At 32.2% G+C, this 24474-nt stretch overlaps 1 protein-coding gene and 1 pseudogene across 1 annotated transcript; one reads left to right on the forward strand and one right to left on the reverse strand.

The window, feature by feature from the left end:
• Nucleotides 1-11430: 11430 nt before the first annotated feature.
• LOC130823364 (derlin-1-like) lies at nt 11431-15481 on the reverse strand (annotated as a pseudogene).
• Nucleotides 15482-20117: 4636 nt separating this feature from the next.
• LOC130824197 (acid phosphatase 1-like) lies at nt 20118-24211 on the forward strand. Its single transcript, XM_057689095.1, has 3 exons — nt 20118-20593; nt 22088-22297; nt 23378-24211. The coding sequence occupies exons 1-3, from the start codon at nt 20262-20264 to the stop codon at nt 23553-23555; spliced, it is 720 nt and encodes a 239-aa protein (XP_057545078.1). The 5' UTR covers nt 20118-20261; the 3' UTR covers nt 23556-24211.
• Nucleotides 24212-24474: the final 263 nt, after the last annotated feature.

Consider the following 24474-nt stretch of genomic DNA (forward strand, 5'->3'; position numbering starts at 1 on the left):
TAATAGAAAGATAATAAGCTAATTTATTGATCTAGCCTACATAATATGGATTGTTCATATCCTTTGATGATTTGTCTCTCTCCAAAAGAAAGATTATCAAAGGGTACTACAATGCATGGTATATATGCATACAACCAGAGGGGTCTTTGAGGGTGTGCTAGGTGATCGACCGCACATGACCCCTCTTTGTTCGTATATGAAAAATTAATCAAAAAAAGAAATATATTAAGTTTATTAATAAAATATATATTTACTATAAATAAGACGCAAAATAAAAGTTTAGCACAGGGCCCTCAAATTTTCTAAGACGGCTCTGCGTCGAATTGTGGTGAGATGTGGTTTGGATTAGGAATGGTCATGGGGTGGGTCTGGAGCGGGTCTGGCCAGACCCGGACCCGGACCCTTTTATTTTTTTGGATCCAGACCCGGATTCGGACCCTAAGGGTCCAAAATTTTCAGACCCGGACCCGGACCCTACGGATTTGACGGGTCTAGGGTCCTTAATCGGTCCTTAATGGGTCTTATACAAAGCCTCTTTGATTTGTCAAAATTGAACCTTTTTCGAGTCTTTTTGTATTTTTGTATCACAATCAAAAAAATACTTAGAATTCAAAACAATTATCAAGTAAATAAAAAAACAAATAATCAATGAAGCTTACTTACTTTAGTGATAGAAGAAGTATTATTCATTCATACTAATATTTTGTTCCAAGAAAAAAAGGTGGGGTTTGACCAAAAAACAGAACAAAACCTTCTCAATGTTCAGTAGGAGACTGAATAAGCAAATTCAAAGACCGACATCATCGAAATCAAATCTGGGTTATTCGTAGTTTGTTCTACATTTTGAAATCTGATAAAATTCTGAAAAAAAATACCTTGTTCCAATTGAGAGCAAAAATCAAATTTGAGTTTTCGTAGACACAAAATCAGCTCGCATCCAAACCTTGAAGCTTTGTAAATGAAAGAAAACACAAAAATTAAACAGAAAGGTGGTTTTTACCTCAATCTGTTCTTCTTGCAGAGGCCAGAGTTTATGGCGATTCTGAGATAGAACACAAAGAAAAGCAAAATTCCATTAGATCTCAAGTAAAATTTAGACATCAATTCAAAGCAATAAATTTAAAAGACCTAATTCAAAATATAAAATTTAAAAGTTTAGGGTCCGGGTCCGGGTCCGGACCCGGACCCGTCAGATTTTTTTAGATCCAGACCCGGATTCGGATCCGATGGGTCTCAAAAATTAAGATCCAGACCCTTAAAAAAGGGGCGAGTCCGTGGCAGGTCCAACATGGTCCTGGACCCATAACCATCCCTAGTTTGGATCCACACAAGAGGTGATCGATGTGAGATGCTGTGGAGAATGCAAGGAAAGCTTTGAACAAGGCATAAAGATACTTCACTAAGGGTTTTGGACTATGCCTTGAACGATGCAAGACATGGGAAAAAGGTTGCTTGATCGAGGCAACAAGTGAACAACAAACAAAAGGTGAGTAGAAGGGCTACTTGTTCGAGCACCTCTTGGGCTCGTTCGAGCAGCATGAGAGCAACAGCAAGAGCTTAATCTTTTTTTGTATTAGTAATTGAGTGATCTCTATCGTTGGGGAGATATTTGGCTTGAGAGTTTGTTCTCAAATGGAAGGGTTATTTTATTATTTATTGTTGAATTCATTAATAAAATAAACATTTGTTCTAAAAGAGATTGTCTCTCACAAAAATGTGTGTTAAGTGAAATGAGCCTGACAATTGTATCGGTTAAGATATTTCCCACCAAAATAATTTTCATTACCATTTGCTTTATTTAATATCGATTATAAAACAGGCCATAACTTATATCAACAATAATAATACAAAATTGAATACGAAAGTAATTTTTTCCAATGATCAGATTTGTTATATTTTTTTTAAGACTTTTACAAAGTCTTTACTTGTATTTTATATAGGTGAAAACTCCTTGCACACAGATAACAACCACTAAAGTCTTGCTGTTTATATAGTTTTTATAGAATTTTTTTATTTATATAGTTTTTATAGTTTTTTTTTTTCGTTTATATAGTTTTTATAGATATTTTTATTTATATAGTTTTAATAGATTTTTTAAAATTTATATTGTTTTTATATATTTTTTTGGCAAGTTGCAATTAGACCTGGGAAAACGGTCGGTCGGTCGGGTTTTGGGTCGGATCAATTTCGGTCGGGTCATTTTCGGGTCGGGTCAGTTTCGGATCAGGTCAGTTTCAGGTCGGATCACTCTGGGTTTTGGGTAGATTCAGATTGACCCAACGGGTTACCATAAAACATTAGAATATCCAATCGACTAATTCAACAAAAAAAAAATCATTAAAATGTCTAAAAAAATTCATTAGAGGAATTACATGTACGATTTTCAAAAAATAGTTGGTATGTCAGGTTCATTTAAGTGCAAGAAAAATAGGGGAATTAATACTTATTTTGAAAGACTTGTAAGATACGCGCTTTATAAAAGTTATTTTGTTTATTATAATTGTAACGTTAAATAAAAATGACGTTAAAATTACCTTCACAATTTTCATGTTGGAAAGATATACAATAACTAAATACTTATTTCGTCTTATAAGATATGCGTTTTATAATTTAGGGTAGCGACATTCGCTTTTTGAAAAGCTCATTCAAACGTGCGAAACGTTCGTATAAATTATATTGATTTGCTTACTGAAATGTAGAAGAATTAAAAACTCATTTGACTGATTTAACAAGATACATGTATTCAATTAAGATGATTATAACGTCCTGTTTTTAAAGAAAAATAATTACGATGGCTAAAAAGACGTTAAATACGTGTTTTTTGAGATCTATTGATGAGGTTTAGGGTTCAAGTGATATACTCAATATGTTGAGATACTTTGAAAACTAAAATTTTATTTGAAATGAATTCTAACATTGAAATTACTCTAAAAATTGATATTAAATCGGTCAAAACGGGTCGATTTCCGGTCGGTTCATTTTCGGTCGGGTAATTATCGAGTCTGTCATGTTTCGGATTAAGTCGCTTTCGGGTCGGTCGGGTTCGGGTTTTGTCGGGTCGGGTCCCAGGTTCATTTTCGGGTCGGATCAAATTTTCCCAGGTCTAGTTGAAATCAATGAATACAATGTAAATGATGTCATGAAAAGACCAAGTAGCTCAATATAGTACTAATAAATTAAAGTATTGGACTTCTGAGTCGAAAAACTTGTTTAATGTGGCCAACAACATAAATAAAGGACTATTTTCTAATTACAAAATCATGAATGAATGCCAGCAAATTGGAATATGAGAAGGTGCAAATCTCACCACAATCTACAAGGGGCTTAAAGTTGCTTCTTCTTGTGTCTAAACTCATTTCTTCTCTCTTCTTTGCCACTTCTAAGACTATTCTTATAAACAAATTCTCACCACTTGTTAGCTAGATTTAATTAAAATACTTTAAGTGTTAGAGGAGGGTTAGAAAGAAAGGGTAACTGATGAGATTAGTCCTTGTTGCTGTTGTATCATTGAATGTATTTGTATATATCATATACTATGTAAATTAGTGGGACATATAAGTCTTGTTACAACTTAAGTCCAAAATAAAAGCAAAACAAAGTAAAATCAATATAAATAAATAGAGAAAAGCGATGACTTGTCGCTCATAAGTAGCGACTCGTCGCTTTTCTCTGCAAGGAAATTACGTAAATAGAGAAAAAGCAATTACTCATCACTCATAAACAGCGACTCATCACCTTCCTCTGCAACAAATTATAATAACAGGAAAGGCGACGACTTGTCGCTCAGAACAACGACTCGTCGCTTTTGTCTTGAAGGGACACTTTTTTCTCTTGTTTTGTTGGTTATAATGGTTATGTAAGCTTATATTCTTTCGTCAAAACTGATTATAAATCAGTTATATGATTGAATGAGTGGTATCAAGGCATGCAAACACTATTATGTATTGTGGAAGTTGCATGTGAGAAATGATTGTTGTTGCATAATCTCTTTTTCTGATTTTATGTTCATCTTGTCCTTGTTTTCTCTCTTTTCTTTCTACATGTTTATGGTTTTAGAATTTTGCAATCTCTATTATCATATTTTTTGAAATTACATCTCAATAGCGTATTATTGAAGTTAAACCCAAGCACTGTTGTGGGCAAAGTAACGCTATAAGGAAAACATATAAATGTGTCTCGGTTTGATATCGAGTTTCTGAAGACTTTAAAGTCTAAATGATCTTTAGTATTGTGTTGGTATTATAAGGTTAAGTGTAGATTGCATTTTCATAAGTTTTATTTCTAGTCATTGTAATATATAGGTTGCTTCAAACTTGTAAAATCAGAATTCTTTTGGTGCTTATCCTATCTCCCAAGTGTATATAACTTCTAAGTTCGAACAATCTTATAGCGTAAAAGTCAAGAAAGATGGCAAGTTTGAAGGATATGACAACAAACATCATCAAGTTAGAGAAGTTTGTGGGTGTAGACTTCGGTCGTTGGCAAAATAAGATGCTATTTCTCCTCACTATTTTGAATGTGGCCTATGTCGTAAGTACTCTAAGGCCGGAGGAACGTGAAGATTAAACCATGTAGAAAATTCGCAAGAGTGGCAAATAAGATAAAGATGATTTCATATGTCGTGGAAACATTTTAAACAATATGGTTGACTCTTATTTGATGTTTATCAATATATTGAATCCACTAATGATCTATGGGAATTACTTGAAGGCAAATACATGTTCATAGATGCAACTAGTATAAACTTCCTTATTAGTAGTTCTAATGACTATAAAATAGTGAATTCAAGGCCTATATTGGATCAATTTCATGAAATTCAACGCATCTATTCTAACTTAAAACATCATAAGATAAAAATGGATGAAGTCTTTAGTGTCAAGCAGTATAGACAAACTAACACTGTAATATCCGGTGTTTTCTTAAAGAAAAAAAATATAATAAAAATAAAATAAAACAAATTAATAAATAAAAATCAGAAATTTAATTAAAAAAAAATTAAATATTGCAAATCAATTTCAAGATTAACTTCTTTCACCCATTGTCGTAATATAACACCCTTATTCCTCAACTCTTTCCCACTCTTTCCCTCTAATTCTACTAATTAACTCTTTACAACTATAAATTAAACTATTTTTACTCTTAATAGGTTCCCACAAAAGCCAATAATATATCTCCTTATGAGTCATGGGACAAAAAGGAACCATATATAATTAACCCGATTCTTATTTATCGCCACCATTTTCATTTTATCGTCACCCCTTGAATGAAATTATGAATTTGCCCCTAGAATTTTAAAAATTACGAAAATGCCACTAACCTTAAAACCTCTATAAAAACACTTCAAATTCACTCAATAACACTCTCATCACTTCCATAAATTCAAATTCTTCACATAAAAGTAATCGGAGCTAAAACTTTGGAATCGAAGTCGTCAACAAAAATTCGAGGTAAGTTTTATTTTAATTTATTCGAAGAAAAAAAAAATCAGTTCATCACTGTCGCACAAAACGTGCGACTGTACAGTCGCACGTTTTGTGCGACTGTGATGAACCGATTTTATTTATTTATTTATTTATTTTTTTAAATTTCGAAAGTGTTTGTTGTGTTTAATTAATTTATTTTCTTAGTTAAAGTTATTTAGTAAATGTTGTAATAGAATGTATTATGATAATGTTATTGGAAGAAGTAGTTTTTAATTTGGATTTGTGAAAAAGAAAAAAAAAATTTAAAACCCAGTCGCACAATCCAATCGCACAAAAAGTGCGACTGTACCTAGGTGTAGTCGCACTTTTTGTGCGACTGGGTTGTGCGACTGGTATTTAATTTTTTTTTATTATTATTTTTTTTTGGAATCAGAATTTTGAATTAATTTTTTTGAATTAATTATTTTTTTTATTTGGAATGAATTTATTTAGTGTAATTAATTTATTAAATTTTAGTTGTTTAAATATTTATGAATATAATAATTGTTTAATTGTTTGTAATTGTGAATTATTTTTGTTATTACTTGTTTGTAATTTATATGATTCTAAGTGTTTATTAAATTAACTTTGGAATGTCGTCTTAATTTAAAATATGAAAATTGTAGTAAATGGCTGGAAATCAAGGTAACGGAAAAGGGTTTTTTTAGAGGGTTATTAAGCGGCAATAGATCTAGGCCAACTTTACTGAGAGGGGATCCCCATGAGAGGGGGGTTACGGGATCTGCAAGGCGAGCAAGGCAAGAACAGGCGGCCATACATAGTCAGACCCAACGTTCAAGTACCCTAGTGCAAGTGCGTAGTCGCTTTGAGCACCAGAGTAGCCTACATAGTCATACGGTCGGCTCAGGTGACGATGATACTGATTACGACGAGTCTCTTAGTCGGGAAGAGTCTCTCGGTCAGGATGAGTCTGCATGTCATCCTATTGATTGGACGATCGTAAGAGGCCATGCTGGTAAGTTCAGGATTAGAGGGCAGGGCTCGGGTGACACTTCTGATCAGGCAGGAGTAAGCCAGGCTGAGGATGCGGCTCCACGGGGGAGGAGGCGCTCGCAGTCGGCGGACACGGACTGGTTGATCACATCACCCCAGCCCGGGGGCCCTGTTGATACCACTTTAATACCCAGCTACGGTGGGCACGTAGCAAAGGTTATATTTGAGGGATCGGAGCGCACCCCTCCGATTTTGGAATGTCGTGCTCGGAAGAAGACGTTGGATTCAATCATCAGACTTCAGGACATGTCTGATGAATTGTACAGGGTGTTACCTGGCAGTCCCCTTGGTCGTCTGCCGTATATAATGCACCAGCACATCGACAGTGCTCTCATAATGGAATTTGTGGAAAGGTGGCAGCCTGACACCAACACCTTCCACATGCCGTGGGGAAGATGACCATAATGTTGCACGACGTGCAATGCATCTTAGGAATTGGCATTGACGGTTCATTTCCCGTGGAACCGTCTAATGGTGACTGGCAGCTTGGCCTGGCTGGCCTTTTTGGGGAGCCATTGTCGGAGCTGCGTGGGAAGGGGCACTTCACCAACATTAACGTTGGTGCACTGTTGCAGCTATGCCACCGTTCTTAGTCTATGGATACTCAAGCTACTGCCTACTACATGGCTATAGTGGGTTCCACGTTGCTCGTGGATAAGACTAGAGTCGGGATGTGTCCTCACCCTGTTGTTGCTGTCACCGCTGATCAGGCTGACATTGCTTGGGGTGCATTGACGCTTGCTCACTTGTATCGACAACTGGGTATGGCGACAAGGACTGGGTGCAAGACTATTGCTGGTTGTCTGACACTGTTGTAGACATGTATTTACGAGTACTTCCCAGCCTTCCGCCCCCATCTGCGTCAAGCTGACATGCCGAACAAGACAAGGGCAGAGATGTGGTCCCCGCAGAAGCCAATCCGTGAGCTGAGCAGACTGAGAGACTGTAGGAGCATACTGGACGCCATGACAGAGACACAGGTTTTGTACATGACCTCACACATCATTATGCTTATTATTTTAATTTCATGTTATGTCGATTATGTTTATTTTCGTTGTGAGCAGGTGGAGTGGACTCCGTACATGACTTCTGCTAGGGCTTTATCGAACGAGCACCCACGTACCGCCTATATCGGTGGTATCACCTGTTTCGATATCGTGGAGGTCTATTTGCCTGAGAGGACAGTGAGGCAGCTCGGTTTTGCACAGGACATTCCCCCCGCTCCGCTGAGACCTACCCAAGTTGTGCGACCAGCACAGGGCTCCTACTCAGTTACATTCGCTTCTTCTTGTATGTTTACGAAGATGTGGAGTAGGTTCCCTTACTCTGCCCGTGTAGTTGAGCAGGCACTGCGTCGGGCATCGGTTCCATCAGAGGCTGCCCCTGATTACGTGGACTGATTTAGAGTGTCTTCACACTGTTTTCTCATCCCAGGTGAAGGACCTGCTGCTGCGTTTGGTGTAGCGGATAACAGAGTCGAATACGTTAGTGTTTCTAATTATCTATTTCATTTTTATGTTTCATAACAGGTATTGACTTTGTAATTTTTTGACAATGCAATTGTCTGGTTTTTACAGTTTGCTGCTGAATTTCCAACTCGACTTGCGCCATTGCTCAGGATGCCAGCTATTGCTCAAATGACGCCTCGGGAAAGAGATGCTGCTGATATGTATTTAGATGATCTTAGAGAGTTGTTTGCCGAATGGCTAGAGTGTAGAGGGCGCAGCCCTTAATAGACATTTGCCTGTTTTGTAATGAATGAACAATTTTTGTTTTTAATCTTTATAGATGAACAACTTTTTGTTTTGTATTGAATTAAATTCTCTATCGGTAACAAATCTATCAGAATAATCTACATTATCCCCTAAATTTTCAAAGTCCTGTAAATAATAATTATAATAACATTATCATAATATATCAAAATAATAATAACTTCAAAAATAATTATAAAAAATCAGAAGAATTAATTTTTCTATAAAATAATTAAAATAAAATAACATTATTATAGCACAATAATACATTAAAATAAAATAATATATTACAACATTTATGAAATAAAAATAACTTAAAAAATAATTTAATTATAAATGATTTTTGTATAACTTTTATGTATTATGTGAGGTAGTTTTTGACAATATGAAACTTAAAAACGAAGAATTTAATTTTGGTATTAAAATTCATAAATTAAAAATTCAAATGACAATTGATTAATTTTTTTCAAATTTTTAAATTTTTACATTTGGTCCATTTTACAATTTTATAATTCGAAGTTCAAACAAATAAAAAAAATAATAATAAAATAAAATAAAATTTAAACTCCAGTCGCACAAAAAGTGCGACTCCACCTAGGTTCAGTCGCACGTTTTGTGCGACTGGTTATATATATATATGTATTTTTTTTTTAATTTTCGAATTTTTAATATTCAACACTACTACACTAATTATTATAATAACATTATCATAATATAATAAATTAAAATATATTAATTAACAACAACTTAAACAATAAATTAATTACATGCAAGATATTTTAAATTTCGAAATTGAAAAACACAAAATTTTTTTTAAAAAAAAAAAATAATAATTGGGAAGCAGTCGCACAAAACGTGCGACTCAGCCTAGGTCCAGTCGCACGTTTTGTGCGACTGGTTTGTGCGATTGTTTCCCAATTTTTTTTTTTCAAGACAAAAATCGAACCGGTTAATTACTTACCGAATCGTTATCATGCTCGTCTTGGTATGCCATTGATGTTTGATGTAGAGTTCTAGCTTGTTTAAGTTAACGTAGTGTTTTTAGAGAGTTTTTAGAGAGAAAGTACTGTGTTTGAATTCGAATATACTACAATAACGCCTCTGAAAATTCAATATATATATAGTTCCGATAATAATGTTATTAAGCGACAACAATGTTATTAAGTGCCATTTACATTTCTTAAACATTTTTTAAGTGAAGTGGCATTTTTGTAATTTTTTAACTTCAAAGGTAATATCGTAATTTCATTAGAGGGGTGGCGATAAAATGAAAAAAATAACGACAAATAATAATTCCCACAGATACAACACAAAGTTTGTGACACATGTTTGTTTGCCGACTAATTTGTACGCCATTGGATGGTTTTGTCAGAGAACATACTTGTAGCCTGTAGGTGATATCAACTTTGTAACTGATATTTTAGGAGTATTAATTATTCCCTCAGTTTCATTTTTTGGTTATGTTTAAAATTTTCTATACATGGAGAGAAATTTAAATATTTATTTTCAAGAATTTATAACACTTAAAATTATAATTATGTGAAATCTTATTGGATTTGTTTAGATGCATAAGATTTTAATATACAAGTTTTATTATTTTTTATATACCGTATTTATAAATATTGAGACTCAAACTATAATTTAAAAACTATGCAAAAAACAAATATTATAACTTAAAAGAAGTCATTAGTTCACAACTTTTCATAGGTCAAAGCACTTAATAAATAGTTATAAGCTTATTTATTTATATTAATTATCTATGACGTCTTCAACCATTAAAGTATATAAATTGCTTCTCTATTTGTCTAACGCTTATTTTTTTCCTTGTGAATTTTTGTGAATTTAAAGATTACTAGTTTAAAAGTTCGTATAATATACATAGTTTAGTATAGAGTCATATATAGATAAACTTTTCAATGATTAATGCAAGAAAAAAAATCTTTAGTTTAAGAAAAGTATGTAAATGCTATGTATGTTAATCAAATAATTACTTTGGACAACTATATAATTTATTTACTAAAATATTTAATTTAATTTAGCACGTAAATTTTACTAAATTTATATTTTTGATAGTCTTTTAAAATTCAATTAAATAAAATAAACTAACTATTTGAACGAATTGAGCTTATTTTTAGTCGATTTAAACTAATTTATTTGGTTTTAATTTTAACTTAATTCAAAAAATATTTAATAATTTGAATAAATATATTTTTAAATATAATTTTTTTACATATGTATAAAATATTTTTTTAAACAATTAATTTCTTAAAGATACTTATTTTGGTATAAAGAATTAATGTAATGAAATCTTTTATACAATTATTATCTTATCTAATTATTTTATTTAGGAAAATAAAATGTGACGCAATCAATTATAGCCTTACTAAAAATACTTATCTAATTTAACTTTAAATTATTTAAGAAAAATAAATTGTCATGTAATTAATTATAGCTTATTAAATTAATATATTTGATGAAATTTTAAAAAATTGTCATATATTATTTTTCAGTTTTTTTATTAGTATTTATGATTTATGATGATATGATTCGCATGAATGGATGGATTATCACCATTTGTTATTAAACGCCCCCAAATTCCCGCTTTGATGCAGTGAGACCAGTGAGCACACTTGGATAAATTTTGAATTGTTGAATTGGTGGTACAATTATTTTTCAAACTTTAAAATTAAATAAATTTATTGTTAAAATTTTTAAAAAGCTATTTTAGAAATTCATTTTCAAAATAAGAATTTAATTATTTACTCTTAGTAAAAGCAAATAATAGAAGTTAATTTAAAAAGTGAAAAAGTCAACAAGCGCTTATTGGATGTTACTGATATCAAATAAAGAAAGAAAGGCTAATTTTGTTTGACCAGCTCTAACAACGAACAAACACGAGCTAAAAGTACAATTGTTTTTCATCCTATTTCATTACCCCCAACTGCTTAAACTCTACAACAAAAAGAGCATAATAGATTGGATCGATTCAGCAACAAAAATTGAACAGGAACTTGATTTTTTCTTCCGCTTTAGAATTTATGAGGAAACCAAAAAAGAGCATCCATTAATAGTTCTAGATCAAGTTGGAGGTCGATTTTGTGTTGATTCAGCAGAAAGTTTCTGTAGGAACCATTGACTGTATTCTGTACCGAGGAAAGCTTCAAATGGAATCATTTTGTATCGGTTCACAGCTGCAAGTTTGTTCAATCACTCAGACGGTAAGCTCTCCCACTGAAAGCACCTGTATTCCTTTCCTGTTGAGCAGAAGCACGGCCTGCTGCTGAAGGTCGAGAGGGTGCGGGAGCTCCAAGTCTCCATCTTGCGACTATCTTATGTCTGTACGAATCACAGTTAAGAAAATTTCCTTCAAGAAAGCAATAGTAATAAATAACAATGGACGTCCGAAACATGTAAGGAACGTCTGCATGAGAATATTATTCCCAATGAATATTTCTATGATTGCTCGCCTCGCATCGGCCGCAATATAAAGGTTTTCAAAACAAACGAAAATTTTCCGCATTGTGAACGTGTCGAAAGAAATGCATTTAGCTCTTTATCACCGTTGCCACATATTTACAATATGAGTCTCAGTCCTTACTATCAAGATAAACAGAAGACGAAGAAAGAAAGAACCAAGAGTGACTAGTCGCTCTTCCATAGCTTACTCCAGGGAATCAGAGCTAAATACAAAGAAATTTGTTTCAAAAAGGATACACCCACACAGGAGTCTTCAGAATATTCTTGCCACCAGCAAGAGGATAAAGTAAAGTCAAGAAGTAAAAAAGGTGTCCAGCAACATCAGGCCAAACAGGAGAACCGAAAATAACATCCAAGGCAGGTAAAATGTCTACGATCAAGAAAATAAGTACTCGCAATTTTTGAATTGGCATGATGTACAGGTAGAAAGAGCAATACAAGAATTCAGGAGCAGTAAATTTTCACTTACCTTAAGGGTAAAGAGTCCATACATATTGATGGTGGCATTGGGGAATTCTCTACTCCATACATAAAGAAACATGAAGACAAGCGATATTGCACCAAATCCATAATTGAAGAAGGGAATGGCTGATAATGCCTGAGAATCATGGAAACGAGACAAATGAAAAACCAGTCAACACAAATCTCAAACGACAACTTAAAAGGACACAATTGATATTAGTTGAAGGGAAGGAGAAAAACAGACAAATTAACAAACATATACTCAGTATGATCGTATATAGCACAGAAAAATATTTTCTTGCTAAGTAATTCTTCAAGGACAAAAACTGGCAAAACATTTGTGTCATTTCTAGGATTGTAATTAAATAAAAATGCATTGGGAGGGAAACTCAAAGGTCAATTTGCCCTAAACATCAACTCAATAACTCAAGGAAAACCGCAGAGTTTATCTTAAAATAAACACGGTCCAAAACTCTACATTTTATTCCTGATCAATAACATGAAATAAAGGACCTATCCCTGCCATATACTTACAGGCTACAGCCACCTTGAATGCAGACTGATATCAATGCCTTTGGATGGAATTGAACCAGAAACAAAACACAACCCGACACATAACTAGATTGGCAAAATATGTATATAATGGACTATAACTTCAAATCGTGTAAGAGCTTAGATGGTTAGTTCGTCTAACCTTTATTCGTGAGGTTGTGGATTCAAAAATCCCATGCACTTGGACTTGAACACGGTTGAGGCGTATTAATTAATAGTTGATCAGATTAATTATATAGTCTATGCCCAGCTACCAATAGCACTAACCTAAGTATCTATCATATTTAATGTTCATCGTAATAGAATGCCGATATTTATATACCAAATAAATCTATTGGAACACCTCTAACTTGTAGAGGCATGTTAATAGGAGGCCATCATTTGCACCATTTTTAGTCACATGGAAGAACATCGGAATACTGTCAACTGCAGTTGCATGTAATAACTATAGTCCTAGGAATACAATTTTTCACAGGGTGCAAGAACACAGAAATATCATCATCCAGAAGAAGTCTGCTGTCCGCTTTTGAAATGGCGCCTGTTCTAATTGAACTCCGTATCTTGCCCTGTTACATTAAGAAGCAACAAATTTCTCAAAGCCACAAAAAACCAAGCACTTTGAACTGTCCAAGAGAACAGAATGATGGAGCATTCAAACAGCATAAAAAAAATATTTTATTTTGAGAAATCATATGGAGGATAAAAAAAAATAAAACAAAATAGATAATTGAAAATTTCTCATGTATATACACCCAATATGAAATCAAAAGGGTAATTTTTCATGCTTGAGAGCAAAAAAGAACCAAAGCTTCTATAGCCTGTTACGCAAGTGGCCAAGTTAAGAAGATTCTCGGTAGTTGTTAGTTGGTACCCAAGTAGAATATGGGAAGGACACTTGGTTAAAAATCTTGGGAACTTATCACAAAATAGCCGAGTAGTACACTTGAACATTTATCTATGTCTAACATAATATACGAGTTTGAATAACAAAGCTCGGACCTATGTTTAGGTGACATCGAGTAGATTAGAACCTTTGTTGGCACTAGATTATTTGTTGTTGATCATGGTGGAATTTCCTCTTCCCCATTTCAAGTATCTAGCACCTCCTAGGCCTCTACACAGCCACCAAGTTCCAAGCCTAACCCCCTTTCTCTCCCTGACACTGTTTGGACAGCATATTTGAAAGGGGATAGGGGGAGGGACTAGAGGTCGGTGTGTGTTTCTTCCAAATATTTTCTATGTTGCAAGGATTTAATTGTAAGGAGTTCCTCCTTCCAATTCTCTTACCTCCATTTCCCTCCCTTTCCATATGTGTATACAAATGAGAAAATTGTAATCCCTCCATTTAAATCCTCTTCCTTTCACTCCATTTCCTCCTATCCCAACATGACATGTGTTTTGTCAAAAACTCTAAATTATCTTCTGTCCACATTATTACCACCCTAAACCAACATTAACCACAATCACAACCTCACACACTATCTACCTCTCCAGCCATCGATTCCCTGAAGCACTATCAATGCTGCCATCTTTCAAGTCCACTGCCAGCACACCAATCCATTGTAGGGACCACTGGTGTCACCAATACTACACACCAAATGTCTTTCCCTCCAATAACACTGGAATTGATGATAAATAAGTCTTTCCAGGTTCTTCAGGATGAATTTCACCATTTGAGAAAAGCAAAATGGAAGATCTAGTTGTCCCTAGATCAGTAAGAATGTTTGCAAAACTTAAGCAGTTGAAGCGAGCTTCCTTACTTTCCCATAATATATAGCACTGATCACAACTTAAAAAATTATGCCATGTTAATCATAACTTGGCACGTTCAATGTTCAATTTAAACGAAACGACACTTTAGTTATTGGCAACTTTTCTGACTTTCCCCAACCCTTCTCCCCTCCGCTTTCTATCTATCCATTATCTCTATTATGCCTCCTCTTTAAGCATAGTGCAAAAATGCGGTTTCAATCATGATTTTAGTTTTGGTCAAGATGATTAATTGGGGAAATCTCATTATTGTAGTGTCAAATATCGTTCGGGACTGTAAGATATCCCTTGTAGCGACCTAAAACATAGTTTTTCTACACGTTTACACTTGATAGATTTGAAAACCTTGATGACTCAACCGATATGATGTAGCCTTGTTTAGCAATGTCACCACTGTTCTCACCTTAGTTGTCCTAAGCATAGGCTTTTGGCGTCATACAAAGTCAATTTTCTTAGGTTATGAGGCTTCCCAAAACGAGAAAAATAAATTAAAACCTCTGAAAAAACCATAAAGAAGAGAGAACTCCGAAACTCAAGTGATGAGGGCCAAGGATTGAAGGCTAATTGTGATAATGTAAATGGTGCTCATGTGCTAATGGTCAAGAGTGATGATGAAGGTTATTGGATGTTTGATTCCGTATACCTATATTATATTTGTAGAGATAAAAGCTTGTTTACAAGAGTGAAGTCCTGTGAGCATGAGGGTGACCTTGCTCAGTGACGAGGAAGTTTTGACTGAGCTATTGAGGCCATTGGTGGGGTGTATTTGAAGAAGCACAATGGCATTGTTAGGAAGCTTAAGGGTGTGAGGTACATACCTAAGATGATGAGAAATCAAATCTCATTGAGAAGATTGTAGATGAAGGGGTACACCATATAGACTCAAAAGTGATGGAGTTTTAGAGGTGGCAAAGGGGTGTTTAGTAGACTTGAATGGAGTGATGGGCAACAATGACCATATTGGTGTTGCTGAGGAGTGAAGACTTACATCATCTTTGTGCAAGACTTAAGTCACCAAGGAGGTTGACGTTTGTTGATGATGACTACCATGATGGAAGATGAATTTGATCTTAAGAAGGAGCCAAGAACAAAATCATATGCTGATGTTGTGATTGGGACACCAAAAAGGATGTTATTTGTTGATAGAGGGAGATTTGGTTTTGAATGGAGATTTTTAGTGCAAGTCCCAAATCACCTATGCATAGAGGTGAGTTTCATCATCTCTTTGCTCACACCATAGCTTGCACATTTAAAGATAATGTTGGGTGTTAAATGAGGCATGGGCAAGGTTATTAAAATCAGGATTTTCCTAGGATCGTAGAGGGGGTTGGATTGAAATCAGTATAATCGAATCGTAGGATCCTACAAATATGCATTAATGTGCTCTGAATTAATGGTTATCAATTATATTTGTTTTTTTTTTAAGTTTAAGGTGTAAGTAAAAACTTAGTAAAGTTTTGAAAAAGAATACTTCTAATAATCATTTTTAACTGCAAAGAAAAACTTGAATTTTATTGTGGTATTGATATAATTATTTTAAATATACATATATATATATATATATATATATATATATATATATATATATATATATATATATATATATTTATACATAAGTGAAATCTAGATTATATGAAAATATTTTACGATTAAAAGTTCCTTTATAGGATTGGGACGTTGGATCGCTGGATCATAGAATCGTGTTATGATCGTACCACCTAAATTCTTGAGCTAAGTAGAATCGCATGATTCTACCACATAAGATCCTACCTAGGATCTAGATTGATCGCCTAATTTTGAATCGTAGAATCATAGAATCGTAGATAGATTCTAATAACTATGGGGATGGAAGCTTGAGGCTTGGATCATTACTTGAAGCAAGAAGAGAGCTTCTTGAAGGATACTTTAAGCAAGGCGAGGAGTGTCTTGGGCAAGGTAAGGAGGTGCACAAGGTGTGCCTAGAAAAAGGCAATCAGCAGGACGAAGGGTGCCTTTAATAGATCACAAAAGGCCACCAAAGTGAGTGCTCAATCGATATTTGTGACTTCCATTATAGGTGGAAGTTTAAAGCTTAATAATGTGTGATCAAGCACTGTGAGTAGTATTTCAATAATATATTGTTGAATAATTAATAAAATATAATCCAATTTGTGGGAAAGGAATCTAAAACACTATTTATCTTTGGGTGTGTGCTTTGTTCATCAAAGCTTCAATATATGTGATTGTTCTTGTTCATACTTTAATTTAACCATTGTTAGGTCTTACACCATTCCTTTTCAAGAATGTTTGGTGCAACAAACTCAGAAGTGAAAAGGAAGGGTAACTAATGAAACACAGCCCCATATTGGGAGTAAAATGAGTTACAAGAAATAGATTGAAAACTCATATAAAGACACAAATTTTTCATTAGTAGAAATTATTTTTTATTATATTAAAAATTATTTTAATCAGTGAAATAAATTCATTTATTAATAATCTTTTTAATTAGTAAACATAATTATAATTAATTAAAGTTGTTAATTTAGAAAATAAATAATTATATTCAATAAATTTTTTTATAAAAATTAACAAACTAACATATCTGTGCATCACACGGGAACATATACTAGTTAGAAAATAAAACAATACATTCTCTAATCCTCACTAAATTTATTTTCTAAAATAGTTTTTTATAGAGGAAAGAAATTCAACCAAATTTATCTGAATTTGATTTGGAAACTTCAAATATAAAAATTAGACCGACAAAATAATTGGTATATAAACTATATATAACATGTAATACATAGAATCAATTATGATACAATAATATAGATACAAAATCGCAACAAAGAATTAAAAGTCACCTTTCTCCTTTAGATATCTCTAAAAATATCATTTAATTAAATGGGTTAAGGGAATTTTGAAAAAAAAATTAGGATTGTATGGGCAACACATTTAGGACGGCATTAAGCAGTTTAATTATTTATCTACTTTATTAAAAAAAAAACTTATTCCCAATAAAAACGAGGAAAATTTAACAAAAATGTCAATTATAATTAATCTACTTTATGAGAAGGGTGCACCAATCCTAAGGATAATTTTGAGTTAACCAATACTAAGAATATTTTTGAATTGTCAAGACAAAGTTAAAATTGTTGCTAACAAATTTTTCTAAAAGTAAATCAACGTCCACCAATAATTTTATATCTAAACTAGGATAGAAACCTATGCAATGCACGGAATTTTAAATATGTTAATATTTTAATGAAATTTTAGATTGCAAACCATACTTTACATTTTTCTGAAATTCAAAATTGTTATTATGGTAGTCTAACAATATAAATGACTGATTTTAATGATCAATTAATTGAATTTTATGTCATTTTAGTTTTAAATAACAATTGATGGAAAAAGGGGCTATTATAATAAACTTAAAATAATTTCCTAAATTGCTGTATAATTTTATACACAGTGTAATTTTGCAGTGTAATTTTCTAAATTGTGTAATTCCAATTACACTGGAATAAATGTATTTGCAGTATAATTTTCTACGCGGTGTAATTCCAAAATTTTATCGGACAATATATAATATTCTACACAATAGATTATATATTTCCCATTATAATTTTTTAAACAATGTATTTATATACAACTGTGTAATTGGAATAATTGTGATTTATTGCATCCATTAATGTATGAGTTTTTCCGAAAATATAAATTTATAAATATGATAAGTGTAAAAAATGCAAATTAGTTAAATTCCATTAATACTAACCAATAAAAAAAGACAAATAACATGCTCACAATCAAACTTCTTTTTTTCTATTATACAGTAAAATTAATAGAATGTATGATGTTTGTTATAGTTTTTTTCTTTAGTTTTACTGTTAGTTTACTCAGATTGATCCAAGTTTCAAATGTATCAAGTATTTGTAGCTTGCTATAGGAATTATCAAGAGAAGCGAATCGCAAATTGAAGATGCTTTCAAATACTCTTCAATTCCTTAAAAAAAAAATATTCTAACCATCGTTTTAGCTCATATTAAGGTTTGGAAGTTCCAAACCAAAAATATAGTAGCATAGTGTCAAGTCTCATCTACATGAACACTATTTTGAGAAATTTTTTTTAGTGAGCACTAAATTAGGAATTTTTTCTTTTATTAACATTATATTGGCAAATCATTCAAATATATTGTGTTATGACGGCTTGTGTTTATCAGATTTGTAGTGAATGAAATTCAGCCTTTTGGCATAGCAAAGTTTTCACAATTACAAATAGCGTTATGTGAAGAAGTTGCTGTTTACGTTGAATATAAGAGATGGTTTGAAACGCAAGCTAAGTAGTTGATTGTTTTGGTTGGAGTTCATAATTTATTAAGAACACCTTCCTAGTTTCTAGAAAGTATGCTTGTAGGGATAATTTCGGTGGATTCTAATATTTTATGTAGGTGAAAGACTCAATAATAAAAAGGAACAAATTTTCTCTTCATTTTGTGAATAATTCTTTTATACATATACTTTAAAAATTGCTATTTTTTTTGGAAAATTACTCATTTGTGATCTCACATCAAAAAATTTTAAAGAGGTCGACTATCATATATACTTGACGGGTTATTTTTTCTAATACTCCCTCTGTTTCTTAATGAATTTTACATTAGGATAGAATATTTTAGATAGTAGAGATATTATTTTATTAAATAATAAATTTGATGGAAGAAAAGTGAGGACCATAAATATTAAAGCAATATTAAAAGAAAGTTAGTAGAAAAAATATGAGGACCACAAGTAATAAAAAAATATTTTTATTAAGCTAGTGAGAAACATGTGGGACCATAAGGAATATAAAAATGTTAAAATGAAGTTAGTGGAACATATAAGAGGACCATAAGCATTATTAAAATATTTAAATGAGGATGAGTAAGATTATTATTATCCAAAATTTTTGATATAAATGGAAAGATTTATATGGAAAGAACAAATGAAACACCAAAAATGGAAGGTGTGAGCTTCTTTAAGGAATAGAAGGGGTACCAATCAATAAGTTGGAATCTCATCGGATTGTGTGTAGCCAAGTCTCTTATTATACGGGTGTTGTTGTATACAAGTCTTATAAAAAATTTATCAGGTTCAATATGTTAAAAATCCGGTAAAAATTTTAAAAGTCTGATTGAAATGACTGAAATCCAAAGAAAAATATAATATATACTCAATCCGTCTAGTGTACTATTCAATAACTATTTGTTAAATATAATATAATAAGTAAATTGCTAAGAAGTAGGGAGAATATAAGATTAAGAGTTTGTATAAGAGATTGATAAGAGATTGGTAAACTTTCATGCTTCCGTGTATATAGCAATACAGCAAGAAGGCAAATATTCATGCACTGTTACATCATAATTTGCTACTATTCATAAGGATATGTTTTGCAAATTTGTATGTATTCATCTCATCTAACATAAATAAAATATTTCACAACCACTTTAAGTTGCAATTCAACTTCCGTAAAGAAACATCAAATGATAGACTTGTTGATTCAGTCAAAATTTGTAACCTACATAAATTTCTAAAGGAGTATTATTGTCCTACTTTTTATTCAATTAAATTAATTTATATTCCTACTGTTCATATTCATTTAACCCAAAAATCTATCAAAAATTTAAGATAAATGGTGCTTTTCAAAAGAGACTTAATCTATATTCAACAAGAAACAACTTAGAATCTTCTATCCTAAATCAAAGATATATATGAATATGTTCCTCATCACCAGAACCATGTTTTTATGTGAAAATTTGAAATGATCCCAAAATTCCTCATTTTATGCCTATTTTGTTTGGCATCTTCAGTATTATCCCAATCTCATGATTTGGTATACTGCGGAAGTTGGCGGTTGTCAGTTGAAACAAACAACGCAGGGAATTGGACAACCATTCCTGAACGTTGCTATGAGTATGTGAAGGAGTATATGAATGGTGATCGTTACTTGTCCGACATTAGCGTGGTTGCTGAAAACGCATTGAAGTACGCAAAAATGGTGCACATTGTTGGTGATGGAAAGGATGCTTGGATCTTTGACGTTGATGACACTCTTCTTTCTTTCTTGCGTGGCTATCAAACTTACGGTTTTGGGTATGTAAGCTCTTATCACTAATAATATACTTTCTCCATTTCAATTTACTTGCAATATTTCTTATTTTTCTTATGTGTCATATTACTTGTAACATTATTCTTTTTGGCAAAAATAACTATACAATTCTATATTTTACCCCCTACTTTATTTCTTTTCCCAAATATTATTATCAATTTTACCTATGTGAAATAGGGCAAAATTGTCATTTTGCTTTGAAAAAAAGTGTTTCTTAAATATTGTGCAAAATTGTTATATTGCAACTAAAACAGAACAAAGGTAGTACTCTCTATATTCCATCAAAATTAAGAAAAGTGGATAAGCTGGTATATTTATAAACTTGTATAAGAAATGTGGATGAGATGATATCAAAAATTAGAGTAAAAGTGTCAAATGAAGTAAATTTAATGGCACATATAAAAAAAAAGGTGAGACAATTTTTAAAGGTAGAGGGAGCAAGATTTAGAATATTTTTATATATAATTATGAAACAAACACTTATGGAGGTGGTTCAAGATGAATATAGTGCAATGCCTTTGATAAATGTTATAAAATGTAACATACATCATTGTATTCAGTTGGAAAAATAACATGTGATACTTTGCTACATATATTTCCATTACTTAATTATGTTTATTCGATATTTACAAATGTGTTCGTCAATTATTTGTCATTATCATTTTATTTCATTGTGTGCGATTGAATAGAATAATATTGAAAATATATTAAGACTTACCAAACTTTGAAATATAAGTTATTTAAATTGTCCAAGTAACACAAATTGTGCATCAATGTTGATTATGAACCCATTTTGCCATCACCCAATATATTCACAAATTTTCACTTAAAACGATTTTTATGTGACGCAATTCTAAATTAGTTCAATTAAATAAATTACAATATTTATTTTAGTATTTATAATACAAATTTTTAGTTGTTTAATACTTAACACATCAATATGAATGTTAAAATAGACATTTCAATATCAAAACATTCACTTAATTAGTTATTTAAAAGAGTCACTTTAAACCCGTTTCACTGTGAGACGGTCTAATACAAAAATTATTGAAAAATACTTTATTGCTTATACATATTAATTTGTGATATCTATATTGTGCATTTGTAAATAAAAATGGATTGATATATCTTCTATTAATGATGTATACATCCTAATTGTTATATTAACTAGTCAACATTAACAAACAAGGTCAATTTCCCTTGAAATTACTCATTGGTTGTTTTTTGAATGGTATTGTCCTTAAAAAAAAAGGAGTTATTGACTCTAAAAATATAGATTATAGTTCTTTCTAACTTTTAATTTGTATCAACTCATATTTCTTTCAATATGAATATAAAATATGAAAAAAATAAATATTTAAGATGAATATGTTAAAACACAAAATAAGACATCTGATTAAAATAAGAGGCAATAATTAATATAGATTACACTAGTTACGAAATTAAATTAATTTTTGTTTTGGTCTTGTAAACTTAAGAGCACAGGCACAAAATAAAAAAGGCTTTAGAAGGTGGGCGCTACGAGGTAAGGTACCTGCTCTGCAGTCATGCTTGAGGCTATACAAAGAAATACAACGACTTGGGTTCTCGATCTTCATTTTAACAGGCAGACCTGAAACTCTTAGAAACGTTACAGAGTCCAATTTATGGTATGCTGGATATGATCATTGGCAAAGACTACTTTTGAGGTATACTCCTAAGTCCTAACTCTTACTCCTACTGTACTCTATCTGTCCTGCGGAAAAAGCACCATTTGACATCATTTAATTAATACCATAGAAGTTGTATGGAAGTATCGAATGCGAATGATATCTAAAAAAAATTATTAAAATGGTGTTAAAAGTTTCCACTATTAACACCTACGTGTGAGTTCTCAACATCGGAGAAAGAGAATATGATATGTCACTTTATAAATTTAAGGTGTAACTCCTACTATTACCAATTAGTTTTAGTAGTGAATTTTTTTTGGGGGTTGTATGTAGATTTTCTCTTATTCTCCTTGTTTGGGTTATCCAAACTCATTTTCTAAATTTTAACATGATATTAGAGCCAGATTTGTTGTTGGACTTTTATGACTACGAGTTTAATCTAACCACTGGGCTTTTAATTGAATGTTCATTTCTAATGAGATTTGTAAGTGGTAAAGTGCTCATATTATCAATGAGGCACCCACATGTGAGTGGTTTTATATTGGACAGAGAAGAGGGTATATCAAGTTATAAACTTGAAGAGTAAATTCTTCGACTATCCATTTGTTGAAGTATTGAACCTAATTTTTTGCACGTGGCTTGCCTCTTCTCCCCCTTATTTAAATTGCCTAGACTCATTTTCTAAATTCTAACTAATATAATAAGCATGATTATAAACCTTTTCAGTAATTTTTACGACTAACTTTATTAATATGATATTTATTACATTATTTAATACCACACCAACAATCAAACTTGCCAACTATAGTTAGTTACCGCGCCCTACACTTTAAGCACATGTGAGACAAGATCCCACATTGATAAAATAGCGGTTGTTGACTTACATATATATTGGGTGAGCTAATCTTCTTACTATCATATGGTTTTGGGAAATAATAAACCTCACTGAGTGTATATGCAAGTCAACGCTCTTGACCCGTGGGTTTGTAGACCTAAGCCCACGGGTGTCCCGTGTTCACACGAGTGGGCCACGGTGTTATGTGATGAATTGTCCTGGCCTAATATTCTTGGTCTTCAATTATTTTATGTTTAATATTTCATATTCTTGTAATGGAGTAGGAATTCTACTGATTTAAGCAAATCGGCAACTGAGTATAAATCGGAGAAGAGAAAGGAGTTACAAGATGAAGGTTATAGAATCCATGGGAGTTCAGGTGATCAATGGAGTGATTTGAGAGGATTTGCAATGGCTGAACGATCTTTTAAAGTGCCTAATCCAACATACGCCGTAACATGATTGTCGCATCTTCTGTGTGTTGGGCATCGAAGGTTTATTGATTGCCTATCCCTTGCCCAATAAGACATCATTTTCAACTTTCTATAGGATCCAATGGAACACTTGATTTGATTGTAAAATTTGTGAAATCCCTGGCTAGGAATTAGGATATAAATCCAATAAATTTGGTGATGCCATTTGATTGTGTTATATTGTACTTTCGCACTAGCGTTTTTCATTGATAAGGCATGGACATTACCCACTTGATTTTGTGCTATGCTTGTGTTATGTCTAGAGATAGGTGGCATTTAAGGGTCCGTGTTAGTGTTCGTGTCGGGTCTGAACTCGGCCTTTAAATTGACTACTTTTAGGGTTGGATTTAGCCCTGAATCATAATATTAAGGGTTTAAATAAAAGAATCTAGATCCAAACTCAAAGTCATAGAAGTATTTCATTAAGGTTGTGTTTGAAAATAAGTCTTTCACTATCGTAAATTTCAATTATGAATAAAGAATTGGAGAATGACAAAATTAGAAAAGTCATTATCACATTCTCAACTAATTGGTGAGACAATTTTTATAGGATTGTAGATTGTGAAGTTTGTGAATTATATATATATATACTTCATCTATCTTACAAAAATTTATCTCATAAGCATTTGGTGAGAAATCCAAAAGAATGACACAAAAATAAATATTGTATTATGGAGTATCAAATTTTACAATCATGTTTTTTGTTCTTAGTGTCTTGATTGGTTTACTGAAAGTATACAAAATCAGATTTTAAACAAAACTTAAAATACACCTGAATTAAATTTGACCTTGTGACCTGAATAAACATCTCCAGCCCTACACTATAACCCTTAAAAAAGAATAATATTGATTTTTTTTTTCACTACCAAACAAAATTTATCATACTTTTCACACATAAACTTTAATTC

The sequence above is a fragment of the Amaranthus tricolor genome, chromosome 9 (assembly GCF_026212465.1).
Source record: "Amaranthus tricolor cultivar Red isolate AtriRed21 chromosome 9, ASM2621246v1, whole genome shotgun sequence".
In the NCBI taxonomy this organism is placed as follows: Eukaryota; Viridiplantae; Streptophyta; class Magnoliopsida; order Caryophyllales; family Amaranthaceae; genus Amaranthus; species Amaranthus tricolor.